Source organism: Panthera leo, chromosome D3 (genome assembly GCF_018350215.1).
Source record: "Panthera leo isolate Ple1 chromosome D3, P.leo_Ple1_pat1.1, whole genome shotgun sequence".
Classification (NCBI taxonomy): domain Eukaryota; kingdom Metazoa; phylum Chordata; class Mammalia; order Carnivora; family Felidae; genus Panthera; species Panthera leo.
The window spans coordinates 77,470,110-77,496,376 of record NC_056690.1 but is presented as its reverse complement, the minus strand read 5'-3'; the positions used below and the strand labels follow the sequence as shown (position 1 = coordinate 77,496,376).

At 47.5% G+C, this 26,267-nt stretch overlaps 1 protein-coding gene across 1 annotated transcript in view; it reads right to left on the bottom strand.

The window, feature by feature from the left end:
- Positions 1–4,851: 4,851 nt before the first annotated feature.
- The window catches only part of ZNF532 (zinc finger protein 532), a 109,939-nt gene continuing 88,523 nt past the window's right edge, over positions 4,852–26,267 (bottom strand). Inside the window, 3 exon segments of the mRNA XM_042910029.1 lie at positions 4,852–7,485; positions 8,882–9,029; positions 11,364–11,476. Coding sequence (XP_042765963.1) covers positions 6,991–7,485; positions 8,882–9,029; positions 11,364–11,476 — 756 coding nt within the window. The 3' untranslated portion in view covers positions 4,852–6,990.

Here is a 26,267-nt window from a genome sequence, read left to right as displayed (position 1 = left end):
GACCTGGAAAGGCTCTCTGAGGAAGTGACTTTTGAACAAACCAGAGAGAAAGGAAAAGGCCCTCGTGGAAATAATAACCGAGGGAAGGGCATGCCAAGCAGAGGGAACAGCCAGTGGCAGGCCCTGGGAAAGGCATGCGAACAGGGCACCACAGGAACTGGGGGGCAAGGGAAATGAGGCAGGACACGAGGCTGGTGAGGTGACAGGAATGTGGGGAGGGAAGGTCTGCTGGGGTCTCACGGCTATCGACACGCACACCCTTCTGTTCACCTTGGCCAAGTCTCTTCTAATACAACTGATATTGTCATGTTGCTTCGACGGTGTCTTATTCAGAGGGAAGCGAGAGCCCGGGCTTTGAAAATGTCCCACCGTGATGACAGCACTGCCCGGATCCCAAACAAGTCAGCGGCTCCTTGAAGGCAGACCAGCTCCCCGCTAAGAAGAGATGCCGAGGAATGTCACTGTCACCATGCCACCAGAATGACTACGTGGCACGTGTCCCTGCTTCTTGGCGACTTTGACCCAATAGTCAAAGCAGAAGCGTCGTTTTGGCCAAGTAGTGGCCATTCTGTGCCTGCCGTTTGGCTGCTGGGGGTCAGGGAGGGGGACCTTCAGGCTTCCAGAGTAAGGAGCGAAGACCCATCTCTGGCTGAGACCCGAGCCACGGCAGCCTCCCCCACCCTGGAAAGAGGTCAGATGGCGAACCGACAAAGCCAAGATAAATGCCCATTATCCCGACTTAGAGACACATCTTCTACCCTTTCCAAGGTAGGGTCATTCCCTTTGTCATATGTGGTTCCGCTTCCTCCTGACTTGTCAGTATCAGGCCACCCTCTCCAGCCAGCAGATCTGTGTTTGCCCTGTTCTTAAGGAAAAAAAAAAAAAAAAGAGAAAACAATTGATGTTTATTATCCAGAAACACCCAATCGGATCAAACTTGGCTTAACCTGACCTGGAGGTCAGAAAGTTACTCTTGGACTAACCCCACACTTTCTGGAACCGAGTTGGAGGTGTGATACAGTGGACTGGAATTATAGAGCTCCCCTAGAGGAGTACGTCGTCTTGCGACGGACTGTGTTTAGAAACAGAACTGCTATGGTAGTCTAATTTACGATCCTAACTATAAGAAGAGCTCCAGAATAAGCAGCTTGTGATAAAACAGCAAAGCAAATTGAATAATCAGTTGCTTTAAATACCGTGACACATTATAAACGGTGCTGTTTTAGGAGTCAGAACTAACCGCGTAAATTGAATTTGGAAGGTAGCAAAGAATATGTTCTGGGAAACGCTATTCTGTTTCCTTAGGCAAAAATAACCACGAAGGAAAGGGTATAATTCCAGGATAAACCTGGAGAAGTAATTAGAAAGAAAAAGTAAATGTGGAATCCAAAGTGCCCTGCTGCAGCGAACAGCCAGCCTCTAAGGGGACAAAATGCGTGTAGGCAATGAAACAAGTACAAAGCGTGCGTTTCTGAAAGCTTGTGCTAGGCGCCTGATCGTTATAATGTTCCCGTACCCCAGATCCATCGTGCATCCTTCTCTGTCCTGCTCTGTGCCCAGCACACTGATATTCCGGATGACCGGGGCTTGTCTTCTAGACTGGCTTTGGCCAGTGGGAGGTGATGGCAGGAAATCTCTGAGTGGGTGGCAACGAGCTTCCCTATAATTTCCATCCCACACCCTCCTCGCTTCACCGTGGCTCTTAGGCCCGGCCCTGCTCGGCAGGCCTGGGGCCGGTAAGGGCTCCCCACCATTGCTAAGTCCCGGGGTGCTTCCAGGCCCCACCTTCTGTGATAATCCCTTCCTTAATTTCTTTGAACTTAAACCTTTCTTACTGTGCTATTTGTGTCCTGCTAAGAGCCTAACTCATAAAGGATCTAATGCTGGGCACTCCCAGATCTACCTTTCCAATAAAGATAGGGAATAGAAATGAGCAAACCCCCAGAAAAACATAGGCTGAGGACAGCTTTATCATCCACTGTACTGAGTCTACTAAAATGTTCATCAAAATCTCCCAGGACAGTAGGAGGGAGAAACAGATGTGAAAAGAGAATGTTCTGTTTTATAGGGAAAACTAACAGTAGCCAAGTTTCAGATTCAGCCTCTTAGCCAAATCGTGTGGACCAAGGCTGGACTATTCAAAATAGGAGGTTTGGAGGCGACGGTGACAATGGAAATACAACTGGCTAGTCCAGAAGCTTCTGGCGAAGAAAGAGAGGCTCTTTGCCAAGATCTAAGTGCACACTGTCCTATCCCAAAAGTTGACAATGAACTCTGCAGGGATAGGAGGTTCAGAACTGCAAAAGAAACTCGAGGTACACAAGGAGATTCAAGGGTCCACTTAAGCAAAGAATGAATCGGGCAGATTAGGAGCCAAGTTTTTAAGGTAACAAACTCCAGGTTCCTTATTTAGAAAATGTACACTTAGAATGAAGAGCTCCAATATGGGACCCTGACGGCTTCTGATTCCCAAGGGGAGCGTGTTTTGGTGTAACATTTATAAATGGTACAAGCAGCATTCCACAGTTAGCACATCCCTCTTTATTTTCAGACCATTCTTTGGATAGTTCAATGGTTCCAATAAGTCATATTTTATTTTACGAAGTTCTCCAACTGTATTTTCTTCCACACACGCCCCCCCACCCCCACCCCTTCTGCTTGGGCTTCTTAAAAAAAAAAAAAAGGTGCCTGGGTGGCTCAGTCGGTTGAGTATTCAACTCTTGGTTTGGGTTCAGGTCATGATCCCAGGGTCGTGGGATGGACCTCCACCTCGGGCTCCTTGCAGCGTGTGGAGCCTGCTTGGGATTCTCTCTCTCCCTCTGCCCCTCTAGACCCCCGCTCTCTCTAAAACAAAAGACCAGTGCTCACAGCATGATGAATATAGTAACATGAAATAATATATTTACCTTGGCCAGCGTTTCCAACAGTAAATTTCCCTGTTGGTCAAAGACCCTGGGACAGCACTCACTAGCCCTCTGACCTGGAGAAGCGCCCACCGGAGCTTCGGGGCGGAACAGTTGTTCTTTGGAATACTTCCTGGAGCAGAAGCCAAGAATTGGCAGAGAATGTGTTTAGGAGGAAGAAGTGGTCTACGCCAGGAAGTCTGAGCAGATGTCTTCCTTTCATTTTATTAGTCTTCATCACCTTGTTGGCATTCTTCTTTATGCATTACTGTTACTCAATTACTGATAAAATAAAATCGTCCAACAAAAACATACCTTGTGTGTATATCTAGAGTGCAAACTTTCCCATAACCAGCTGTTGTTTTGACTTCCGTATTTCTATTTAAGTAATCTAAACCTCAAAAGAAAGAAGTCTGGTTCCCTCTTTTGTGTTCCACGGCACGGAATCCTCTCTTGGTATCACTTCTGAAATGCCACGTGTAAGCACAGCTCCTTTCCAGGCCGACCTTCCCACCCTGGGCTGAGTCCTCATGACGATGGCTGGGTTGACACTATGCCTACACCGATTTAAACGTTGGTCCTTGATGGCCATTTATGCTGCCCAAATATGTGCAGCCTCCTCTTCTGGGCGCTTGGTAGGATGGTACTCCCAGCCTCCTTGTGAGGAGGTGGGAACACGTGACTGGTTTTGGCCAATGAGCTGTGAAGAATAACATCTATCACTTCTGGGCCACAGCGTTTCATTGCACGTTCCCTTTGCCACAGGAACCAGCAACTTTTGTGACAGAGGGATAAGGGGACAAGATTTGGAGCAATGTCTCCAGTCAACCCACAACAAACATCCAAGGTGACCAAGAAATCAGCCTTGCTGTTTTAAATTTTCTTTAATGTTTTTATTTATTTTTGAAGGAGAGAGCCAGAGCATGAGCGGGGGAGGAGCAGACAGAGAGGGAGACAGAATTTGAAGCAGCCTCCAGGCTCCGAGCTGTCAGCACAGAGCCTGATACGGGGCTCGAACTCAGAAACTGTGAGATCGTGACCTGAGCCGAAGTCGGACGCTTAACCGACTGAGCCACCCAGGCGCCCCAAGCCTTGCTGTTTTAAGACATTGAGAGTTAGGGTTGTAACCACAGCATGATCTAACCTATCGTGGTTGAAACACCCCTCCACCATCCATCCTAAACACGGCCACCGACCAGTCTGGTTATACCACTCCCCTATCCAAATATCCATTATCTGAGTACAACCCCTTAATTCAAGGCTCTTTACAAGTTGGCCTGAGCCTATCCTGTAAGCCTCAGCTCCACCTCCCCACCCAAGAGAGGAGACGGGCTTCCTAAGAATTCACAGAGCATGCCCCAGTTTCTGCCTTTGGTCTGAATACGCCCCGTTTCCCAAATGCTCGCATCCATCGCCCTATCCAGGTCTACCGCCAAGGAAGAATGGCTGCAACTCATGAGTCCCACCGTGGGCTTCTGTTCAGCACGTACACCATGTTACCCCCAAGTACTCATGTCTTCCGTTAATGGCTAAGAATTGTCCACAGAGGCCCCTCCCAATTCTGCTCCCTCTTCCTGGAACTCCTAGGAGTCTTGTTATTTTGTCCTTCTGGACTTCGAAGCTCGTCCGTACGTTCCACCTCCTTACCTGTGTGCTGTATCCCAGGCCATTTCTTCACGACCTGTCCTCCAGCTCACCAGGCCGCTCTCCAGGGGCATCAACCAGGCTCCCTCCCATGGCTACAGCCCTGTGTGCTGGGCTACCCTGGATCTCTACTGCTTTTTCCTTTTGGATCTCAGGGTGTTTTTCGAAACCTTCTTGGATGCTCAGCTAGGCATTTAGAGATGCTAACTTTACATCAGCGAGCATTTCTGGGGGATTTAAGAGTAGAGAGACTTCCGGTTTCTCTTATAACAGCCAGATAGCGCCACAAACAAAAATTCTAGTGTCGTGTTTCGCACATACTTTTTATTGTTCAGTAAATGAATATTTGTCAATATGTACATAAACACAGAGAGCGAGCGCTAAGATTGCGAGCAAGAGCGTCTGGGTTCTAATACGCAAAGCCACTTACCAGCTGTGAGGGCTCAGGCAAAGAACGGAATCGGAGCTCAGCTTCCTCAACTGTAAAACTAGACCATTAAGACCCGCGCGGCCCACCGCACAGGTTTATTGCAAGGTTCAAATGCAGAAACACATGAAAGTGCTATGAATACACCTTAGAGCAATACAAGTATAAATAGAACAAGTAACAGCAATTGAATTTCAAGCGTGGGAATACTTAATCACGCCCTTGCGTTATACCCACGAAATCGATGGCAGTCAACGCGAAAGCGACCAAAGAGCTGAGCGCTAACAAGAACGCACGTGCCATTCTCCGGAGGGGGAAAGAGTTCTGCAACATCCCGTAGTCCTGTCCCTGCGACTACTCGCTTCCTAAACTTCACGAAGATGTCAGAGCCCCACCATCAATGACTCTCTCACAGAAGCGCAAGGGCCAATGTCCCACGTTTATTTACATACGAAATGTGTTGAATACAGTTATGACGGATGTAGTGCGTAACAGCGGACAGCGCCGAGACCTTCCGAGGAACCGAACGTTGACTACAGCGTATCATGCAAGTGCCTATATATACACAAAACGGAATTCCTTTTTCGTAAAAATAAAAAGTACAAAACGTGTTCCGGGATAAATACAAGGTATAAAATGCCAAAGAAAACACAGAAACGGAAACTGAAAAATAGGAACGCTCCCAGAGAACTATAAACGGAAGGGACAGAGGAGTGCCCACCCCTGCTGTGCTTTGATAAAGCGGAACTACTAATATTAAAGAGACTTATTGAAATGACCGAACTGAGGCCGGGCGGCTCAGCGCGTGACCGAGCGGCCGATCGCGACACGCGGGTTGCTGCATTGATAGGTCGGAGGTGGAGTCGTGCATCTCAACTCCAAGTACCAGAACGTTTGGCAGTAGCACCCCAGAACAGGAAACGCCAGCTCTTTCGACGGCAAAGGGTTCAGAAGGGTTAAGTCAACTGGGAGTTTTTTTCTTTGTTCCTGTCAAGAGCCAGAGAAATACTTGATATTTTTAGTTGTGTCTTCGTAGGAGTTAATAAATTCCATGACAAAAACTCGACTATCTAAATCTACTGGTCTAGCTACATATGTGTCACTGTTACAGTAGTCCAGCCCTTGGGTGACTTGATCTCCTTGTGTTCTTTCAGCCAGCCTTGCAGATCGGCCCAGAAAAACCCCCAGCCCCTGGTTTTCCCCCGGCAACGCCCTTCTTCCCCGTTCCAGAATGGAGCGGAGGATAATCCATGCGCTATACTGTAGAGGCCTGGCCTACGTTTTGATCCATCCCTGGGAAGGAAGCTACCTGCAGGCTGCTTGAAACACGGTCGGGCGTGGCCTGGAAGAAGATGCCAGACGCCGGAGTGCGACCGGTCGCACGGGACAGGTGCACTCGCCGGCTTAGAGCAGGCACGTTGAGGGTAGTGCTAAGACACTTAAAAGTCCCTAGTGTTTTTGAGACCCACAATACCTACAATTTATATAGTGAATTCTAAAAATTAAAAACACTAAAAAAGGCATTATCTTAGCCTGCAATTAGTTAACCCATTCAAATCTGTAACATACAAAATGGTTTATTTGAATTCAGGAACTGCCCCTGTTGCTAAGAACTCTGTGTTTAAAGAAACAGTACAAAAAGAAAAAGTCTAACCCCCCAAAAAAACCAAAAAACAAAAAACAAAACCCAAGGAACAAACAAACAAACAAAAAAAACCAAAGACCGAGAAAAGAAAACCTCAAAACATTTTTTCACTAAATACCGATACAAACATGTAACAAAGAGTATAAAAAGGTATTCGTTGAAATATATACAAACTCTTTGAAACTCAAATACTGTTTTCATACTTATCGAGGAGGATATACACGACCAGGTGGAGAAGGTACACTGGAAGAGAATATATTGCAACAGCCTAGACAGTACTGTTAACTCTATTATACTGCAAACTTTTTGTAACAAAAATGTCTCTTTTATTCCAATGTGGACAGGGATTCTCCTTACGGGAAGGTCTGTGGCTATTTCTCGGCCGAACTCACTCTTTTGGATTTAATGAAGGCCATGCCGTGTGTCCGCATGTGGGCGTTTAAGGCAGCTTCAGTCTCGAACGTCTTTGCGCACACCTTGCACTTCCGGTCTGACAGCGCGCCGTCGGGCGCCTCGTCCTCGCGGCTGGGCTTGTTCTCCTGCTGGTTCTCCTCCCCGGCCCCGTTCTGCTTGGACACCGGCTGCGGCTCCTTCAGCTTGTGCACGATGAACAGGTGCCTGGACAGCGACACGTGCGACGTGTAGCAGAGGCCGCACTCGCGGCACTGGTAGGAGGAGCCGTCTGACTTGTGCTGAGGGATGTGTTCGTGGAACTGCAGCAGGTTTTCGGTGGTGAAGCCGCACACGGCACACTTGTGAACCTTGAACACGTTGATCTTCAGCTTCTTCAGCGGCTGGGTGATCGCCCCTCTGGGCGGTCTGAACTCCAGCACGGGTTCTTCCAACTTGCGCTTGGGACTGGGAACCTTGGAGGGAAGAGAACAACGTGGACGACACGCGTGAAAATCGCTCTGCCCCGCGGGTGACAAGCCACCAGTTCTCCCAGGCCCCGAGAGCTGCTGGGACAAGCGGTGTTGAGCTTCGGGATTCGGGGGCTCCCGCAGCGGCCCCAGGAAAGCAAAGCGGGGCATGGGATGGGGGTGGGAAGCAGAGGGGGCGGGGTTGTGAGGTTGCAAGGCACGGTCAGAGGTGGCCTCGGTGTGGGCGACGTTTGCACAGCGGCCCGCTGCGGTGAGGACAGGCGTCCAGGCGGGCGGGGGAGCCGAGGCGGGAGGCAGCCTGGGGGACAGAAGGGAGGCCAGGGGGCTGCAGCCGTGGCCAGGTGGTGTGGACAGGGGGCAGGGGGCGGGGCAGAGAAAAGGTCAGGACTTTGCCTCTCCTGAGGCTGGGATGGAGAGCTGCTAGGAGCCCAGCCGGTCTGGGAGCCGAGCTTTCCCGCACACTCACCTTCGTCACACGGCTGACCCGCAGGCCGTGCTCTTCCCCTCCCGCTCCCATCTGCCTAAATCTGAGCCACGTTAAATCCCCTCGTTTGCAGCTGGCCAAAAGTCCAAGCCAGACGGGCACCCCCTCCTGCCCGCTCTGCGGCCCACCTCTTCTCTGTCCTGTTGACAGGGCACCACTCACACATGGCCTTGACCTGGAGCTGCCCCTGCACGTAGATCCTTTAATTCCATCCCCACCCCCACCCCCACCCCTGGAAGGGAAAAGATTACAGACTAACGAGACACTAGTCTGACTCGTATTCTGATTAGGCTTTACTCAGTGATCAGCTCCCCCATTGCGCACACTCGGGCTGCTACCCAGGCACATTCCAGACACAGCCCAGTGCCAAAGCCAGCAGAGCGATCTCCTACATGTCTGCCGAACTGCTTGCTGCCTCTCCGATCGCGCTTGCCACACACACGCCTAACACACACGTTAACGCTCATACCGCTGATTCAAGTTCGCTAGCCGCTGACCTAAGAAATAAGGCAGAGATGTATCGTTTTATCTTCTGCCATCGTGAAGCGAAACTAAGGAGAACCCCTTCATTTTTACTTGGTACCTTTCACAACCGACGTACTGCCAACCAGAAAAGCCATCTAGCTTTCTACCTTCTGGCTGAGAGCCAACTGATGAGCGTCCACAGAAAATTCTATCATTTCTGTACACAAGTAGATCCCTCAAGCTGCTTCTGGAAAGATGTAGAAGCAACTTAATACCTTTTAGGGGCAGGACGAAAGAGAAGAATGGGTGTACGGGGAGCTGACCTATTGTTTTATAAGCTTTGTAACTGCGGCGAAACTTAAACAAAGAGAGTGAATGGAAAAAGCAAGTCAACACAATTCCACTCTAAAGAGAACGTTTGCCATGTTTGACCTTGGCATCTTCTTTTATTTCTGTTTCCTCCTCGTTGGTGGCTTCTGTCATCTCTTTCAAGTCGGGATCCTTGATTCCGTGCATGAGCTGGATATGCTTCTCTAGCATCAACCGTTTCGTAAAGGTGCGTCTAGAGTCTGGGCAGTGCCTGTGGGGCAAAGACAAGGAGGTAACCCGCCTGCCGAAAGGTACCCCACGCTGAAGAACACCCTCTCTACCGAAGGGACCTTCGCCAGCCAACACTACGCTCAGCGGGGTCAAGATGATCTGTGTGAGGGGCGCCTGGGTACCTCGGTCGGTGAAGCGTCCCACTTCGGGTCAGGTCACGATCTCACCTGGGTTCGTGACTTTGAGCCCCACGCGGGGCTCGGTGTTGACGGCCAGCGCAGAGCCTGCTTGGGACCCTCTCTCCACCCCCCCCCGCCCCTCCCCCGCTCTTTCTCTCAAAAGGAAAGAAATGAACGGAAACAAACCAACAAAAAAAGATCTTTGCGGATACCGATGGCCCAAAATGAAACAGCAGTTCTGCCATGAACTGCAGTTTCCAGCGTGTGAGAAAAATTTTTGCGGTTTCTGTAGAAAGCTTTCTGTCGGTTTTGGCGTCTCGGTAGGATCAGCCTAATTCAGTTTGGCTGGGGTGTTTACTTATTCTCTAGATCTGGTTAAAGTACTACTTCATTTAGAATTCTAGGTGACTTTCATTTTTAAATTGAGGGTATCGAATTTCAGAAGTTTTCTTTACAATGACTCCGTGTTCCCTCGAAATTTACGGCATAAGAGATACTTTAATATGGAAAAAGTCCCTCCCGGATTCCTTCATGTGGATGTTAATTATTCCTGTTCGCTCCGCCAAAACAAAGAGAAGACAGGGTGTGTGGCCCTGTTAAATTCCTCACCAGGGCACAAACTCGGTATCACAGCACTGAAATTCATGTGTTCATTCAGTTGACTGAAATGTAGAAAACTCAACAGATAGCCAATATAGGTCAATCTTTTAAGTTTTCATTTCATCTCTGGGGGGGGGGGGGGGGGCCCAAACCTGTCGATTATGAATAGTTTTTCTTTAGAAGATATGAATTCGCCATTTTCTTAATGCAATGGACCAAAAACAGGTTTAGGGAAAAAAAAGAAAGAGAAGTGAATGACCGTGGTGACTACAGGTGCCATAAGGCAGACATCAAGAATCCACTGCAGTGAAGAAGGGTGAAAATACCTCATGGTCTTATGCAGAATCAAATTTACTGCCTTCAAAAAGCCTTCTGGAGATGTTGTAATGATTGGCCCCACACCCTGATGATTTCGTGTTAGAGACCCCCAACCCCCACCCCGGCAGGGGCAGCCCTGGGAGCCCGTGCCAACCCCGCACCACAAAGGAAATCGGCCAGACGATCCGAGCATCTTACTGCCTTACGGTGTCTCCGGGGAGAAATACACAAAACCCGTCCAAGGAGGAAGGACTAAGCCACGCCAGACTCCCTTCCTACCTTCTTCTCAGCCAGGGCCTCCTTCTAAGTTCTCCCATCCTTCCGGCGCAGTCTCAAACATGCAGGCCTGATTCACAGAATGTTCTCACCTCACCGAAATCACTCCCGGCTTTAATTTCACTGCAGGAGTTGTCTACGTCCCGGTTTTCCTACCCGAGCAACTTTCCCTAACTAATCAAGAATAGTGAAGCCTTGAGGAACAGACAGCCAACCATCACGCGTGTCCTGAGACACACGGTCCTCTGTGCCCTGCTTTGATCATGTCACACGCTACGTGCTGGCTACATGGCTTCTGTGTCTGTTAGTTCTCTCCCTGTTACGAGAAGTGCCTTAAAGTAAGTAAGCCTGTTACCAACTCACTTGAGGCATGTTCTGATTAAGTGGGTGATAAAGCTTTTTCACTAACGATATTAACAAGTTCCGATTTTCATGTCCAAAGAGGTAGCTCAGGACTGTCCAGAGTGGCATCACCACCCACTCGATGTTTGGCCTACTCCATTCCTTGAATTTGAGCCAAATGTGTGCGCTGGGAAAAGGCTGCCCCTGCATTAGGGAAAACAGTCCGGCCTAGGACAGAGTCCCCGACCAGGCCCCATCAGGGTCTGCTCTGAACCAGTCAACTGGACAATCAACCTGCCAATCGAAGCTGGCAAATCCCTGCGCTTATAGAGACCAAAAAGCATCTCATTCACCTGTGCACCTGCAAAGCAACCACTTTTCCAAAACGCTCAGGTATATAAAATCTGTCCCTCTGGACAACAGGTAAGGACCCGGGCACGTACACAGGGTATGCCAGAAACTCCTGTTTATTTTACTATTGTTAAGTGTTATGGCCCAGTCAAGAAACTGTTATGTCCCAACAATGGAACAGCACTAAAAAGTGAAATCTATAACCTGCAGCACAGAAATGGAGAGGTAATGGCAAAATATGAAAAGCCGTAGAAAAGTTCCAGCATTATCCTTTTACCGTGCTTCGCACGTTAGAAATGAGGACTTACGAGCAGGTGTAAACTTTCCTGATGCCTTTGTGCTTGATCCGATTGTGACGGCACAGGCTGTGTGAGGAGCTGAAAGATTTGTCACACTGGCGGCAAGGGTGTTTTTTCATTTGCTTTGTTAGGAGAAAAGAGATAGAAAGTCACTTAAGAGAACAAAAACAGAACTGCTTTAAAAATTAAGAACTCTTTCGTAACAGTTGGAGTTACATAATCCTCACTGCTTTGCAATACAAAGACAAAACTAACAGATTCTTCTTAATACATAAGAAAAAGGAAGGGCAGGGGTGGGGTAACCGTGAAGGGACTAATTTCTGGAGAATCGGATAAACGTGATGAGAGTAAAATATTAAATATTTTTCTCAAAACACTTATGGTTTTGACTCAACACAAACCCCCAGATATCTGAAAACATAAAATTTCTTTGCAAAAGAGATACAGCTGTTATTTTTAAATAGCAGATACAAGGGGCGCCTGGGTGTCTTAGCTCGTTGAGCGTCAGACTCTTAATTCTGGCTCGGATCATGTCAGTTGTGAGCTTGGGCCCCGCGCGCTGGGCATGGAGACTGCCAGAGACTCTCTCTCCCTCTGCCCCTCCCCTGGCTGTGATATAAACAAACAAACAAATAGCTAGCAGATACTATACAAAAACATAATTCTTCAAATAAAACCATTACTTACTTTGGTACATCCAGAGAGAATGTTAACTTGTCCAATATGCCCTTTTAAATGAAATCTCGAGCTAATTTTAAGCATTTTGACTGTCCCCCCAATGATTAACTGTTCCTTACATAAGGGAAGAGTTTTCCAAAAGGCCCTTTGAATACTACCATTTGGTTATTTCAAGAACGCACATGGGGCGCCTGGGTGGCTCAGTCGGTTAAGCGTCCGACTTCAGCTCAGGTCACGATCTCGCGGTCCGTGAGTTCAAGCCCCGCGTCGGGCCCTGGGCTGATGGCTCAGAGCCTGGAGCCTGCTTCCGACTCTGTGTCTCCCTCTCTCTCTGCCCCTCCCCCGTTCATGCTCTGTCTCTCTCTGTCTCAAAAATAAATAAACGTTAAAAAAAATTTAAAAAAAAAAAAAGAACGCCCAAGTTTGAAACCACTTTATGTAGTCTGCCATTAGAATACACAGCACGTGTGTATGAGGGTCGGGGGACAGTGACAGAGCAAGAGAAAGCTATCAAGAGATGAAAACCAAAGTTAAAAGTTTCCTAATTTGGCCACGACATGATTATGTGAATTCAACACATTCTCATGTGGACCCTTGGAAGTAAAATGAATGGTTTAACCTAAAAGCACGTTCTTTGGGTACAAGATGCACTGAAGTCTCGAATGAAACGGTGTCGTATCACAAGGAAATCCGATCAAGAAATAACTGCCAGCCTCATGAATAGAACAAAATTTGGCAAAATTAAAAATAGGGCTGAAGTAAAAACAAGTTCTCATGTGAAATAACATTACTATTTATGGCAAGAAGAAGAGATAAGCAAAGCAATTGTGGGCTAAGTGGTTAAAGAAAGGATACAATTTTTTTTTTTTTTGAAGTTTTATTTACTTATTTCTGAGAGACAGACAGAGACAGCATGAGCGGGAGAGGGGCAGAGAGAGAGAATCCCAGGCAGGCTCCGTGCTGCCAGCACAGAGACCGATGCAGGATTCGAACCCACGAAACCATGAGATCATGACCTGAGCTGAAACCGAGAGTCGGACGCTTAACTAACTGAGCCACCCAGGAGCCCGGAAAGAATAAATATTTTAAATAATTGTTTTTATATTAATCACTTGACAAATATGCTCCTTGTTCAAACTGGTAAGCAAATCGATTTAAGTGATTGGGTTTGGCTCTGGAGAACCAGAAATGGGTTGGCACCTTGTCTCTACCGCTCATGCATCGAACCGTATGCCCTGGGAGAGGGTCTCCATAAACATCCAGTCCCCAAACTGTAGGGTGGGGATCACAACAGTGCCTTCCTCAGAGAGTGCTGGGGGAAGAAAGGGCCGGTGGTGAATTAGTCAGCATAGTGCTTGGGACACAGAGAAATCCTCAATAAATATTCTTTTCTGAATAACAATAAAATATCCAAATTCATTTTAAGAGAGCCGAAAATACTATCTTTTAAATAAAACACATCAGTCTGTTAAGTGTTTAAAAACCTAGGCAGAAGCAAAGGAGGGCATTTCTTCTCCATGCCAAAGCATTGCTTTTATCATTTTCCTGAGCATATAATCTGGGATATTATGAGAATAATGTCTGTGAGGGAGGGAGGGAGGGAGGGAGGGAGGGGGAGAGGGAGAGAGAGAGAGAGAGAACAGAGCAAATAACCAACTAATGCCTCTGAGCCACACTCTTTTCCCAAAGGTATTCCTTCATAAACATCTTGATCACATAACATAGACAATTCCCTAGAGTCTTGGATTAGCATTTATGAAAGAGAATAAGAGCTTTCTTTTTTGTTTGTTTTTGAGAGAGAGAGAGAGAGAGAGAGAATGATAGGAGGAGGGGCAGAGAGAGAGGGAGACACAGAATCTGAAGCAGGCTCCAGGCTCCGAGATGTCAGCACAGAGCCCAGCCTGGGGCTCGAACTTACAAACCACGAGATCAAGACTTGAGCCGAAGTGGGACGCTTAACCGACTGAGCCACCCAGGTACCCCAAGAGGTTTCTTTAGAATAAAAAGCTTTAAGAACAGTCACGGAAGTCCTACGTACATAAGTCTAATGTCCAATTCCTACTGAGTTTTATACGTAGAAGATGGACAATGTTAAGATCACCCAGAAGAGTCAAAACACAAGGCATTTTTCTAAAAGCGAGAAGGTTGTAGCAAATCATCATAAAACATGTAGAGAACGGACATATATCTTTCTAACTATATAACAAAGGCAAGAGGCTTCAGAGGAATGCAAACTGGGTTTTCCATTAAGATGAAGAATTTAAAATTCCATTTCTTGTTATGGTATCATGATGTTAACGTTAAATTAAAAAAATCTTTTTAAGATTTTATTTGTTTAAGTAATCTCTATACCCATTGTGGGGCTCAAACTCACAACCCCGAGATCAAGAGTCCCCATGCTCCACTGACTGGGCCAGCCAGATGCCCCCAAATCGAAATTTTAATAGAGAAATATCAATAAAGAAATCTTCAGTAGGTAATAAATTAAATGAGCAGCTCAGCTGAATCAATAATTACTGTTTTCAAAAAGAACTGACAATGGGTGAGATATTCTTTTCCAGCATCTTTATGAAAAAATGCAGAAACGAGCGGTGCAATCCCCAAACAATGGAGCAGGCTTTCAAAATCACTGGTGACAGGAAAATTACAGGTTTAAACACCAGCTTCCTGATCAAACCTGCCGTGTTCCCATTACCTAAGAAAACAAGTGACTCCCTTCTTTGTTCAGTTTTAAATACTAACTTATTTAAAGGGGCTTTACCTAATTTATTGTCGTAACTTTCATCTTCAGTGTCAGAATAGCTCATACGGCATATCGAAAAAGCGTCAAGTGCCATTGTCCTTCTGTTTGTCAAGGTCATTTACTTCCTCCTGGCCCCAGTGTAGCGCAAGCTGATATTGAAGGAACTTGCGTGGACTTTTTGTAGTTAGGTGTTCCCACTCAATGAGGAGTTATTTTGTTTTTAAATAGAGCTCTTTAAAAAAATGGTGGACGAATAAGCTGGCAGGGTCTGAGTATTTTTGAAAACTTTAAATGTCCATAAAACAAATACCTGGGTGCATTTCCTAAACTTTCTCCCTAATTTCCCATTTTTGACTCTCACCTTCACATTCTTTAGGAAAGCAGTGGTTTCTCTTAGCAAATTCCTTTGCTCTGCGCGCCCTAGCCTTGGGCTCAAGGCCTGAGCTCTGGGATTTCCAAGGCCCCTGAAGGCCATTCTTTCTGGATGGCACTCGGTGAATGTGTTTTGGATCGCCATGGGCTCTCACAACCAGACACTGCCCATTCTGGTAACTAGTCCCTTCTTGTCTCTTGGCTTGAAGCCCTCTTTCTGTTCCAGGTGACTCTGAAGAAGTCAGAGGGAGAAAAGTCCCCACCTCAGACATTCCTGCCTCCATGAGGTTCTCTGCCTCCCACCAACATGTGAAGAGCTTCCTTAATTACCACCACACATCCAGAATCACCCACACATTTAGGATGAACAGGAGTGGTATTATTCCCAGGTCGTGCTGACACATACCCTTCAACTCGATCGTAAACACTTTCTGTGAAAAAGGAAAAACCAACCACCTGTATAGACTTCAACCTGTCCCAACAGTGATCCCACAGGATATAACTCCTAAAACTCTGGACCTTTCCACTTGGCAATCTATTCTACAGATACGCCCGCACGCGGTGTGGTCAGTCCTGTACAATGTGATAAACATGTATCATGGGTCACAAGTCACTACAATAAGCAAAATCATGCAATAAAGAACCACAGGGCTTCCGGCAAAAACGCAGTTAAGGGCCTAACACCCGAAAACTATTGGTGACGCGCTTAACAGCAGCATCCTGTGCAACTGGGTGGGGGAGGGCTGTGGCTTGTTGAGATTCTGTGAAGTGGAGGAAGGAGGATTACCTGAAATCTGAGGGTCGGAGTGAAGGTGTAACACCGGGGGTAGGCAGCGTGACTCAATGGGGAGGTGAAGTCGCCGATGACAGTCTGATGTGAGAGCGTGCGTGTGTTTTGTGGATTCCGACACAAGTCCATTCCACGATTTTCTGTGCTCACCGAGTGTCTCTCTCAGGGATGGGGTCACACGTGAGCGAGCTCAGAACCCACATCAAGCTCCGACCGTTCCCTGACAGATCAACTGCGTTAGAACAAATCTGATACTAAAGGAACTATTTACTACCTACTACGGGAAGGGACCAGTGCAGAAAATGATGATATCCACAAGCTGTGTTCTGCATTCGAAAGAAGTAAAAAGAGAACATCTATGCATGTACGATGATCCTGGCATAAGAGAAACTTCAAGATCCATAATAACAAACTTCGTGGTGCTGGGTGGGCCAGGGTAGGAAAGAGGCTTTTTGCTGTCTTCCTTCATACTATCTAGACTGTTGAACAATGTGAATATAGCCCACACCACCACCAACAAAAAATTTCCTTCTGTTGCCTCAAAAAAATTCCACAGCAGGTTTGCGGAGGTGTAATTTACAAAATGGAAAATGCACTCGTTTACATGTATAGTTCTAGGAGTTTTGACAAATAGACACAGAGCGGTTCCATCACCTCTAAAATTCCCCTGTGCCCCTTTACAGCCAAGTTTTCTTCCTACATCCAGCTCTTGGCAACCACCGATCTGCTTTCTAGCCTCTGGTTTTGTGTTTTCCATTTGTCACATAAATGGAACCACATAGTACAGCATGTAGTTTCTGGAGTCTGGCTTCTTTCACTGGCACAGCACATGTGCCATTCATCCACGCTGTTGAGCGCATCGGCAACCCGTTCCTTTTCATTGCGGGACAGCATTCCACGGATTCTATGGATCGCCTCCGCTTCCTGAATCTGCGTCCCAGGTGAAGGACCTCTAGGCTGTTTCCAGCTTTTGGGAATTAGGAATTAAAGCCCCTACAAACACGCACGTACAGATTCTGGTTGAACATATAATCTTATTTCTCTTGGGTGAAGGCTTAGGAATGAGATTACGGGGTCCTATCAACCCGCTTCCCAGGATGGCTGTGCTCTGCGTTTCCACCAGCAATGGAGCAGAGCTCCAGCTCTGTCCTGCCACCTTCCAGCAGTTGGGACTGTGATTTTATTGTAGCCATTCTACAGGGTGGTTCGTAGTATTTCATCGAGGTTTTAATTTGCAGTTCCCTAATGACTCATGGTGTTAAGGTAAAAGATTTTCAGTGGACAAAACACCTACATACACAGTAGACCTCTGCCTCCAAAGAAAAACCCACACCCTCTGTAAGTTTCTAGTTTTTAATTTCTATTTCAGGAGGAATTTCAGTGCCCCGTAAGCGCCCTGAAATTAGAAGCTATAAATCACTCATCTCTATAGCCCTGGCATTCGGCATACAGAAAATATTCAGTAAATATTTACTGTGTGGATGAATAAAGGAAATAACCAAATACACAATTGCCTACTGGAAAAATATGAGCAGGTACTACAGAGTAATCACAGAGTAGCAAATGTAGGATAACGTGCTGGACACAGGGCAAGCACTGCTTGCTTTTGGAAGATGGGCCAGACAGGAGCATGTTTAAATACTGATAAGAGGATCGGAAAAAACGCACCTATTGAGGACAGAGGCAAGACAGGAGTCAATGAGTGGGGAGAATTCAGACAGGAGGGGGTTTGCAGACAGGAGGAAGAGCACGTCTTCCTGTGTGACTGCAGATAAGGCGCCACCTTCGGGCAGGTGCCGCGCTTATTACGGTCAGGTGGGCGGGTGACGAAGAGACAGGGGAAATTGACTGAGTCCCTGCCCAGCAGCTGCCATTTCAAAGTGATGTATATACAGTGCATCTCGGTACCACAGCCTTCATTTTCCTTCTCTTACTGTTTCCGGTTCTAAAAAATAACAAACACTTGCTACAAAATAAAAGAGAGAAAAGACCGCCTCTAATCTCACCAACTACAATAACCAGTGTCAATTTCTAAGCTATACATAGCCTTCCCATTTCTCTTCTGGATGCACGTTCACGTGTACTTGTAAGAATGAGTCTATACTATACATCTTGATTTGCAACTTGATTTATTTTCATATACAGCTACACGTTTTGATCTCTCTACAGTCTTCTTAACACAACACAGTATTCTATTGTATAAATGGGCCATAATGTATTTAACTATCTCTCATTAATGATTTAGGTTGTTTCAAATCTCCAGTAACTGCAGAAAAAAACTTCCGTAGTCAGGGGTGCCTGGGTGGCTCAGTCAGTTAAGCGTCCAACTTCAGCTCAGGTTATGATCTCACAGCCCATGAGTTCAAGCCCTGCGTCGGGCTCTGTGCTCACAGCTCCGAACCTGGAATCTGCTTCGGATTCTGTGTCTCCCCCTCTCTGCCCCTTCCCCGCTCGCACTCTGTCTCAAAATAAACATTAAAAAAAATGTTTTTTAAGTGTCTGTAGTCAACCAATTATTTCGGTGGTATGAACTTCTGAAAAGTCTTTCTAGTTTAGAAGTTGTGAAAAATGTCAAGGCCCTTTGACACTTCTTGCCAAACTGTCCTCAAAAAGGACCTCATCGGTGTCAGTCAGGGCTCACTCACCAAAGGCCTTACAGATCACCATTCAACTTTGCCAAAGTGGTAGGTAGAATATTATAACCGCACTTTATTTTATTTTTCCTCAATGCCTAGGGATGCTGGACATCTATCCATATGTTTCTGAGCCATTTACAGTGAACTGCCCCATCATATCCTTTCTACGGTTTTCTATGGAGTGAAGTCAGGAGAAGAATGGCAGGTGAGGAGGTCAGATCAAGGCCACAGCCCTTGTGGGCCACCATGGGGACTTTGTGTCATGCATGACACGTGACCAGAAGACACCAATGGGTCATCCATGATGCCTGATGGGAAGACACTAATGGGTTCGAGCAGAGGAATAATATGATCAAGGTCACTCTGGCTGCCAAGTGTAGAAGCAAAGAACCAGTGTGGAGGCGACAGACTTAAGTGTCATGGGTTTGGAAAGTAAAGGTGATGACAAATGACTGGATTTGGCATGTATCTCAAAGGTGGATCTGTGGATGGGCTGAATGTGGGTGGCAAAGGAGAGAAAAGAAGGGGTTCGTATCACTCGAAATTCGTTGGCAGGGCACTTGGTAGAACAGTTTTACCAGTTTCTGAATGGCAAAGTAGGAGAGAAGCAGGTTTGAGGAGAGGAATCAAGAATTATATTTTGAATACATTACATTCGAGAAGCCCACTGGAGATCTAAGTAGAGATACTAAGTGGTTAGATTCAAGTGTGCAACTCAGAGGAGAGGTCCAGGCCAAAGATACAATTCTGCGAGTCGGTAGGTTCGGATGGCATTTAAAGTCCCAGGACTTAGGGGCACCTGGGTGGCTCAGTTGGTTAAGTGTCTGACTTCGGCCCAGGTCATGATTTCACGGTTCGTGAGTCTGAGCTCCACATCGGGCTCTGTACTGATGGCTCGGAGCCCGGAGCCTGCTTCGGATTCTGTGTCTCCCTCTCTCTCTCTGACCCTCCCCCGTTCATGCTCTGTCTCTCTCTGTCTCAAAAATAAATAAACGTTTAAAAAAATTTTTTAAAGAAAGAAAGAAAGAAAGTCCCAGGCCTGGATGAGAAGTTTCTGAGAATAAAGGGCACATCAACATTTCTAGTCTGGAAGGAGAAGAAAAGACCGAGAAGAGCTATCAATGAAGCAGGAAGGAGGAGAACCAAGAGGCCTAGTAAAGAAAGCATTTCCAGGAGAACCTAGCAGACAACCGCTTCAGACAGGTCAAGTGACATCACTGATAAAGCCAAGACCCCGGGTGCAGGTCCCTGGCCACGCGGTTTCTGGGGAGTGGAAACATGGAGTGGCATGGAGAACACAGCGATGGAAAGTGACCTCGGGGACGTTTGCCATAAAGGGAAACAGAGGAAAAAAGGCAGTAGGCAAGTGGGTCAGGAAGGCTGTTCTGTCAGGACAAGAGGCCCCATGGCAAGCTTTAGGATTCTGAGAACAATCCAGGAAAAGCTGAAGACGCAGGCAGGAGCAGACACGTGTGCTTGTGACGTCCTCCAGGGGCCAGAAAGGGGGCTGGATGGAGCGCACAGACAGAGGGATGGGCCTTCCGGGGACCCAAATCACCTTCTGTAACAGGAGAGGGCACAGTATGCACGTTCAGAGGTAAAGGGGTTTTCACTGCCTGTCTCTCCTTACGTGTAACACAAAACCCAAACTTCTTGGCCTTTAAGACGGTCCATCCACAATCCAACCCTCAACCCACCATTCTGACCACGTCTCCTAGGACATCATAAATGTTGCAAAGCCACCCAAATTCACATCTTCTGAAGACAGTGACACGTTCCCCGCCACGCCCCTTGCCCTTCAGAAATAGCCTTCCCTCTCCCGGAGGCCCATTCAAGCCCTTTGGCCCCCTCGGCCAGCTCACCTCTCGGCCCCCTGGTGGACTTCCTGACCTCTCCAGCCACAAGCCTCTCCTTCCCTCGCCCACATCCCACACAGCTACCAGAGCAAACCACTGGAGACACATGCTTCCACATGTCGCTTCCCTGCCTAAAACCCATCTGGGGTTCTCGACACCTTCAAGGGCTAAGGTCTTTGGACTTGCCTACCTCACCAACCCCCTCCCTCCACTACTAGCTGGCGGTCACTTAGAAGGTCACGCTGCTTTGTGCACACCCACACTCTGCTTTGCTGCTCGTACACTGGGTGAATTCCCCCCGTGCATCCTCCAAAAACCTACTTAGGTAGTGTTTCTGCTGTGAAGCCTTCCCTGGCATTCGCAAACCCTGCCATTCCCCCCAAGACACGGTGATGCTCACATCGCTGCTTCCTTGGGCCTTAGGTGCTCCTCCTTCTTCTCTTCCACGTATCACATGCAACTTTAATTTTTAACTCCGCTCTGTCCTCCTCCGACCTCTTTCAAGGCTGGGCCGTACCTTCTCTCTCTTCCCCTACTCACAGAGCCTGGACAAGCACTGCGCCGAAATCGGAACCGGAAGCACCCTTCACTTAGTTTTAATTACATACCACCTTGTGATTCCTCTAAGACCCATACTAGCTGCAGCGTTTAAAATATTTATGCATTTGGGGCGCCTGGGTGGCTCCGTCGGCTAAGCGTCCAACTTGAGCTCAGGTCATGATCCCATGGGCTGTGGGTTCGAGCCCCGTGTTGGGCTCTGTGCGGACAGCTCAGAGCCTGGAGCCTGCTTCGGATTCTGTGTCTCCCTCTCTGCCCTTTCCCTGCTCATGCTCTCAAAAATAAACATTAAAAAATTAAAATATTTTTGCTTTCTTTTTCTACCCAACTGGAAGCATCTCCAGGGCAAGAATTATATCATTTGTTCTCGACCATAGCAAATGTTGTGCAACTTGGTAAATGTTTGTAGAATTAAAAAGTGGTATACACAGAAGAACAAATATGATTAAAAGTTAACATCCTCAAAGTAGGAATGACTTGTTCTAAACAGTTTCAGAATTGACATTACTCCTGTAATGTGCCAAGTGCCCAGACAAACCAAAGACTCGGAAATGAGAAATAAACAGGAAAGACTGTAACCTGAACAGGTTAAAAAAAAAATCTATAGTCGAATAGGTCTCCTATAAAATAAGTTAGCTGTTCTACAGAATAGAAAGGTACTAAGATTACATATAAGTTATAACCCAATAAAGTTGCCCCTTTTCTTTCTTTTTTTGTAAAGTAGGCTCCACACTCAGCGCAGAGCCCAAAGCGGGGCTCAAATTCACGACCATGAGATCGAGACCCGAGCTGAGATCAAGAGTCAGACGCTTAACTGACTGAGCCACCCAGGTGCCCCTACAGTTGCTTTTAAAAAAAAGAAATTCACTAAAGAAACATGTAACATCATCAGCATATGTATTAAATAAATAAAGGTATAATCTTCACTCAGAGAAGTCTCAAAACTTTTCATGAGGATATATTAAAAAAAGTAAATAATCGTGTTTCGTATGTATTTTCTTCATCTGTTCATGTTAGCTCCGGATATTGTATGTACCCACAAAACTGGGCGCTCCCATTCTGTTTGCATGAATATCACCCACACTTATAGAGGGTAAGTCGTAAGAAGCAAACCCGCTTACCCAAGCCACCCCCATGCTCTCCTAGAAAATGGTCTTTTACACAGGCAAGTAGCCTTCCCCCGAAGTGTGGAATACTGTGGGTCATAAATTCTATAAGTCCTTACTGAGAATTTCATATCTAGGACACAAGGGAGATCCTCTGGTCTCACTACATGAAAGAAAATACAAATAAATGGGTAGTTAGATGAGCACAGCGTAGGAAACTCAGACTACGTATGTCTGAAAATATCAAGAAAAACAATTTCTGACTACTAAACCATCCAAGTTTCTACAAATTGGAATGGAGTGGCTTTGGGGAAATATTTAAACACAGAGTACAAATTTAGACCAGAGGTTGGCAGACTTTCTGTAAAGGGCCAGACAGTAAATATTTTAAGCTTCGCAGGCCGTAAAGTCTGTCGCAGCTAGTGAACTGTACTTTGGAGTTCAAACGCAGCCACGATGGTACATTAATGAGTGGGTGTGGCTGTGTTTTAATAAATTATTTACAAAAACAGGTGGCCAGCCTGTGAACCCCAGTTTGCCAACCCTGATTTAGCCCCCTGTCTCACACGCTTAAAGAAAACAGAGGCAAGTCAATAACTGAGAACCAAACCTATTTAACACAGCAGGTACTCAATCTGGAAAAAAAAAACAAGTCGTAACTACAAAGTAAGGAGAAGGGTTTGTTTTTCACAGGACGTGCTGGGAACACGTCCCGAGAGCCACCAGTATCACGGAACCGCGTCTCGATGATTGAGGTTACAGCTTTGAAATGAGTAGTGTTTCCCAAGGACAAGTACGTGCTAGTTGCCATGTTTGCTTAAAACGACAACAAACAAAGCCGGTCTTCTAACTTTCTCGTCCTGAGACGAACCGGTTTGCTGAGGACGTTGTACGACTGAAAAAGTAAGACACAGAACTGTAATCAAGGCCGATGAAGGAAAGGCCAAACCCGGAGCAGACGAGGAACGTGTCCCCACCGCGGTTTCTGTGCCCGGAGCCATGTCAGGTGCTCAGGCAGCGGGAAAGGGAGCGCTGAACAAAAGGCCGATCCTGCGCCAAGGCCGCCACCGCCGTGGCAACTGCTGGGGTGTCGCGGGGTGACCACGGGCACGCGTCAGCCTCGGACGTCCTTATCTGCCTCCGCTGGCTGGTGGCGACACCCCGCAGAGCTCTGCTTACAGACCCGAAACGGACCCCGTGCCTCTTCCCTTTCACTGGACTCGGGCTCCCATCCTCCTACACCCACGTCCTTAAAGGTCCTCACGCAAGAAATCCTTACTCTCTGTCACACTGAGAAAAACAGCACTGACAGGTGCTGTCAGCTGTTCACTGCCACATTTCACCGACCCCCGAAGATGTTCGGGGATCAAAGACCCGAGTATGAAAAAAAAAAATCTTTGCGGCCAGTTTCTCCGGGGTCTGGTCCGGCTTCGCTCCCCTTCTTCTACTTAAAAGGGTCTTTTGTCCCATCTTCTAAGCCTCTTCGGGTCCTAAAATGCATGCTTATGGATGGGTGACACATTATCCCTCTGTTATTTCTCTTCTCAGAGAATCCAGTCCTCAAGGGGGGATCACGGGAAAGAATATGTAGAATGTAATTTTTAGTACAGCCTTTTTGTCCTTTTTAATTAAAGAGCCATCTAGGGGCACCTGGGTGGCCCAGACGGTTAAGCATCCGACTGTTGATTTCGGTTCAGGTCATGACTCACAGTTTATGAGATCGAGCCCCGCGTCAGGCTCTCGCTGACAGCGTGGAGCCTGTTCGGGATTCTTTCTTTCTCTCTCTGCCTCTCCTTCGCACTCAAAATAAATAAACATTTTTCTTAGAGCAATTTAAATAGATAAAAGGTCACTGTGAAAAATCTTTTCCCCCCACAATCACTATTTTACGACACTACGGATATTACTACAGCATAAAGAATGTAAATTATACTGTCTGAAGACTTCTGTAAAATCCTTCTAGGATTATTTATTTCCACAAATCAAAAGACAAAAGGAACCAGGCATTCCTTTTCAAGATAATCGCTGTTTTTTATCAGATGATCCGTCAGAAATCTGGAAACAAGTTGAAACAGTAAGCAAGCGAGCACAGAGATCAACAAAGCTACCATTAAAACTGCCTGATGACAGGTTATTTTCTCCCTGGTTCCAGTCCTACATCATATATTGATCTCCCCAGATGTCTGATTAAACTGTATTGATGAGGCCCCACCGGTAGGGACAATCCGCTGCGAAGCCTCAAGGTATGAGAACGTGAGACACCACAGAGCCCCAGGAGGCCGCCCTGAGCCACGGGGGGAGGATAGACCATCAGGCAGCTGCTGGAAATCTCTTCTGTGTGTCCCAGTGCTGCCGGTCCCAGCTTTGCAACTGCTAGGCTCTGAGTGGCTATGAAGGTAAAAGGACCCTGGGCTCCCTCTCTCTTCCCTGACGGCCCTCCCCAGTTCTTATCTGCAGTAGTGTGGGCCACGCACACTGGGCAGTAACGTGCATTTGCCGAATTCGTGAATGAAAGAATTAGTCTCTTCCCCTTCGCTCCAGTCCTGCCCTGAGCTCCGGTGCTCCTGCCAAACAAAAGCCGGTTCTCACTTGTAACCTGGAAACCCCACACCCTGACCTCGAGGTACAGGGTCGGACTCCTAGATCCCAGTCCTTGGCACAAGGGTTAAAGTCCGAAAAATGTCCCGCGATCCTTTCGGGTCTGAAGCGTTGCCTACAAACTGAAATGAGTGGGAATTCGTGAGCCCTCATATACCTTCCAGGGCTATTGTACAATTCCTCATCAAGTCAATTATGGCTGGAACGGCTTTTTGTTTCCCCTGCCACCCCCACTGATGGCACGTGAAATTATTTCCTGGTGGCTCTGGGATCCGAGGTGGTATCGGCTTATAGACAGAATCATATGCTTAATTCTTTAAAAAAAAAATCCAAAAACCTGGTCTGCCAGTTGGATTTAGGGATGTATTTTCCTGAAGAAAATTACAAGATGATGTTGCATTTCTGGACAGGTACACAAAAGTCTCCCCACATAATTTAGCGGAACCACAACACTGTACCAATATTCTAGAGCCTAACGGCCATGGTCAGCACTGATCCGATAAAGAGACCTGACCCCAGGGCAGATCTGGGCACCTCAAGTCACAAAAGAAGCGACTCTCCTTCCCCAAGAAGGGACTGAGCTTTGACAGATAACAGGAAGAGGGGTTTGGGGGGGCACATCAGTTTGGGGCAGTAGAAGCAGACAGAATGAAAACTGCTCCTCTGTGGCAGACAAGGGAAGTTAAGTCCCTGGCTGCAGGCGATGTTCCTCAGAAGAAACGTTCTTGAGCCAGCAAGGCCTGGTAACATTCACCCAGGGAAGACGGGCCCAAGCATCATTACGTCTCCTGTCTGGTAACAGCACCAGCCCAACACCAAGGGAGCCTGTACCTCCCGCGCCTCGAGAGATAAACAGGAAAAGCCCGAGGAGGAAGTGTCTTGTTCAGACTCCAAAATAACAGCAGCCCTGGTGGGCAATGCACCACAAACGCCCGAGTGTCCGTAAACATCTGAGTCACCGTGGTGCCGGCCAGCACCCAGCTTTGACCGGTCGCCGTTCGCACGCCTTGCCGGGACTCTTAGAAGAGCACCGCACGGGCCGCACTTGAGGTGCAAAGACGCAGTCTGGTACCCGCAGCGCCCGTGCTTTAAGTGATTTTCCAACACCTATTTAGTGAGCCCACACCCACCCATTCCCTTTGGGCCGGTCACTCCGGCCAGAGGCTTCCATCCGCCAGGCGGCACCGCAAAACGAAAGGTGCAATCTCTGGTCGTCAAAGGGAGTGAGGGTAACCGGCCACGCCGAAGGCCGAAACGACCGGCCACGGGAGGCTGCGGCGCACTTTCAGTCTGTCCACGATACCAACCGGGCTCCTACTTTCACTCGCCGGAATTTTCCCCGCCCTTGAGGACACTGCCGTGTGTTGAAGGCGGAAAAAACAGAGGAATCCCCCGAAGGTATTATGCCCGCGGCGGTCCCAGGTGCCTGGAACACAGGGGAAGGAGGGACGGCGGGCGCAGGCCACTTCTGCCGCATCCGAACAGGAGCTAACCAGGCAATGCGGCAAGGAGAGGTTTCCCGGCAGCGAGAACCAGGAGGCAGAGGCGAGGAAGGAAACGGTGTGTGGCCGGAACC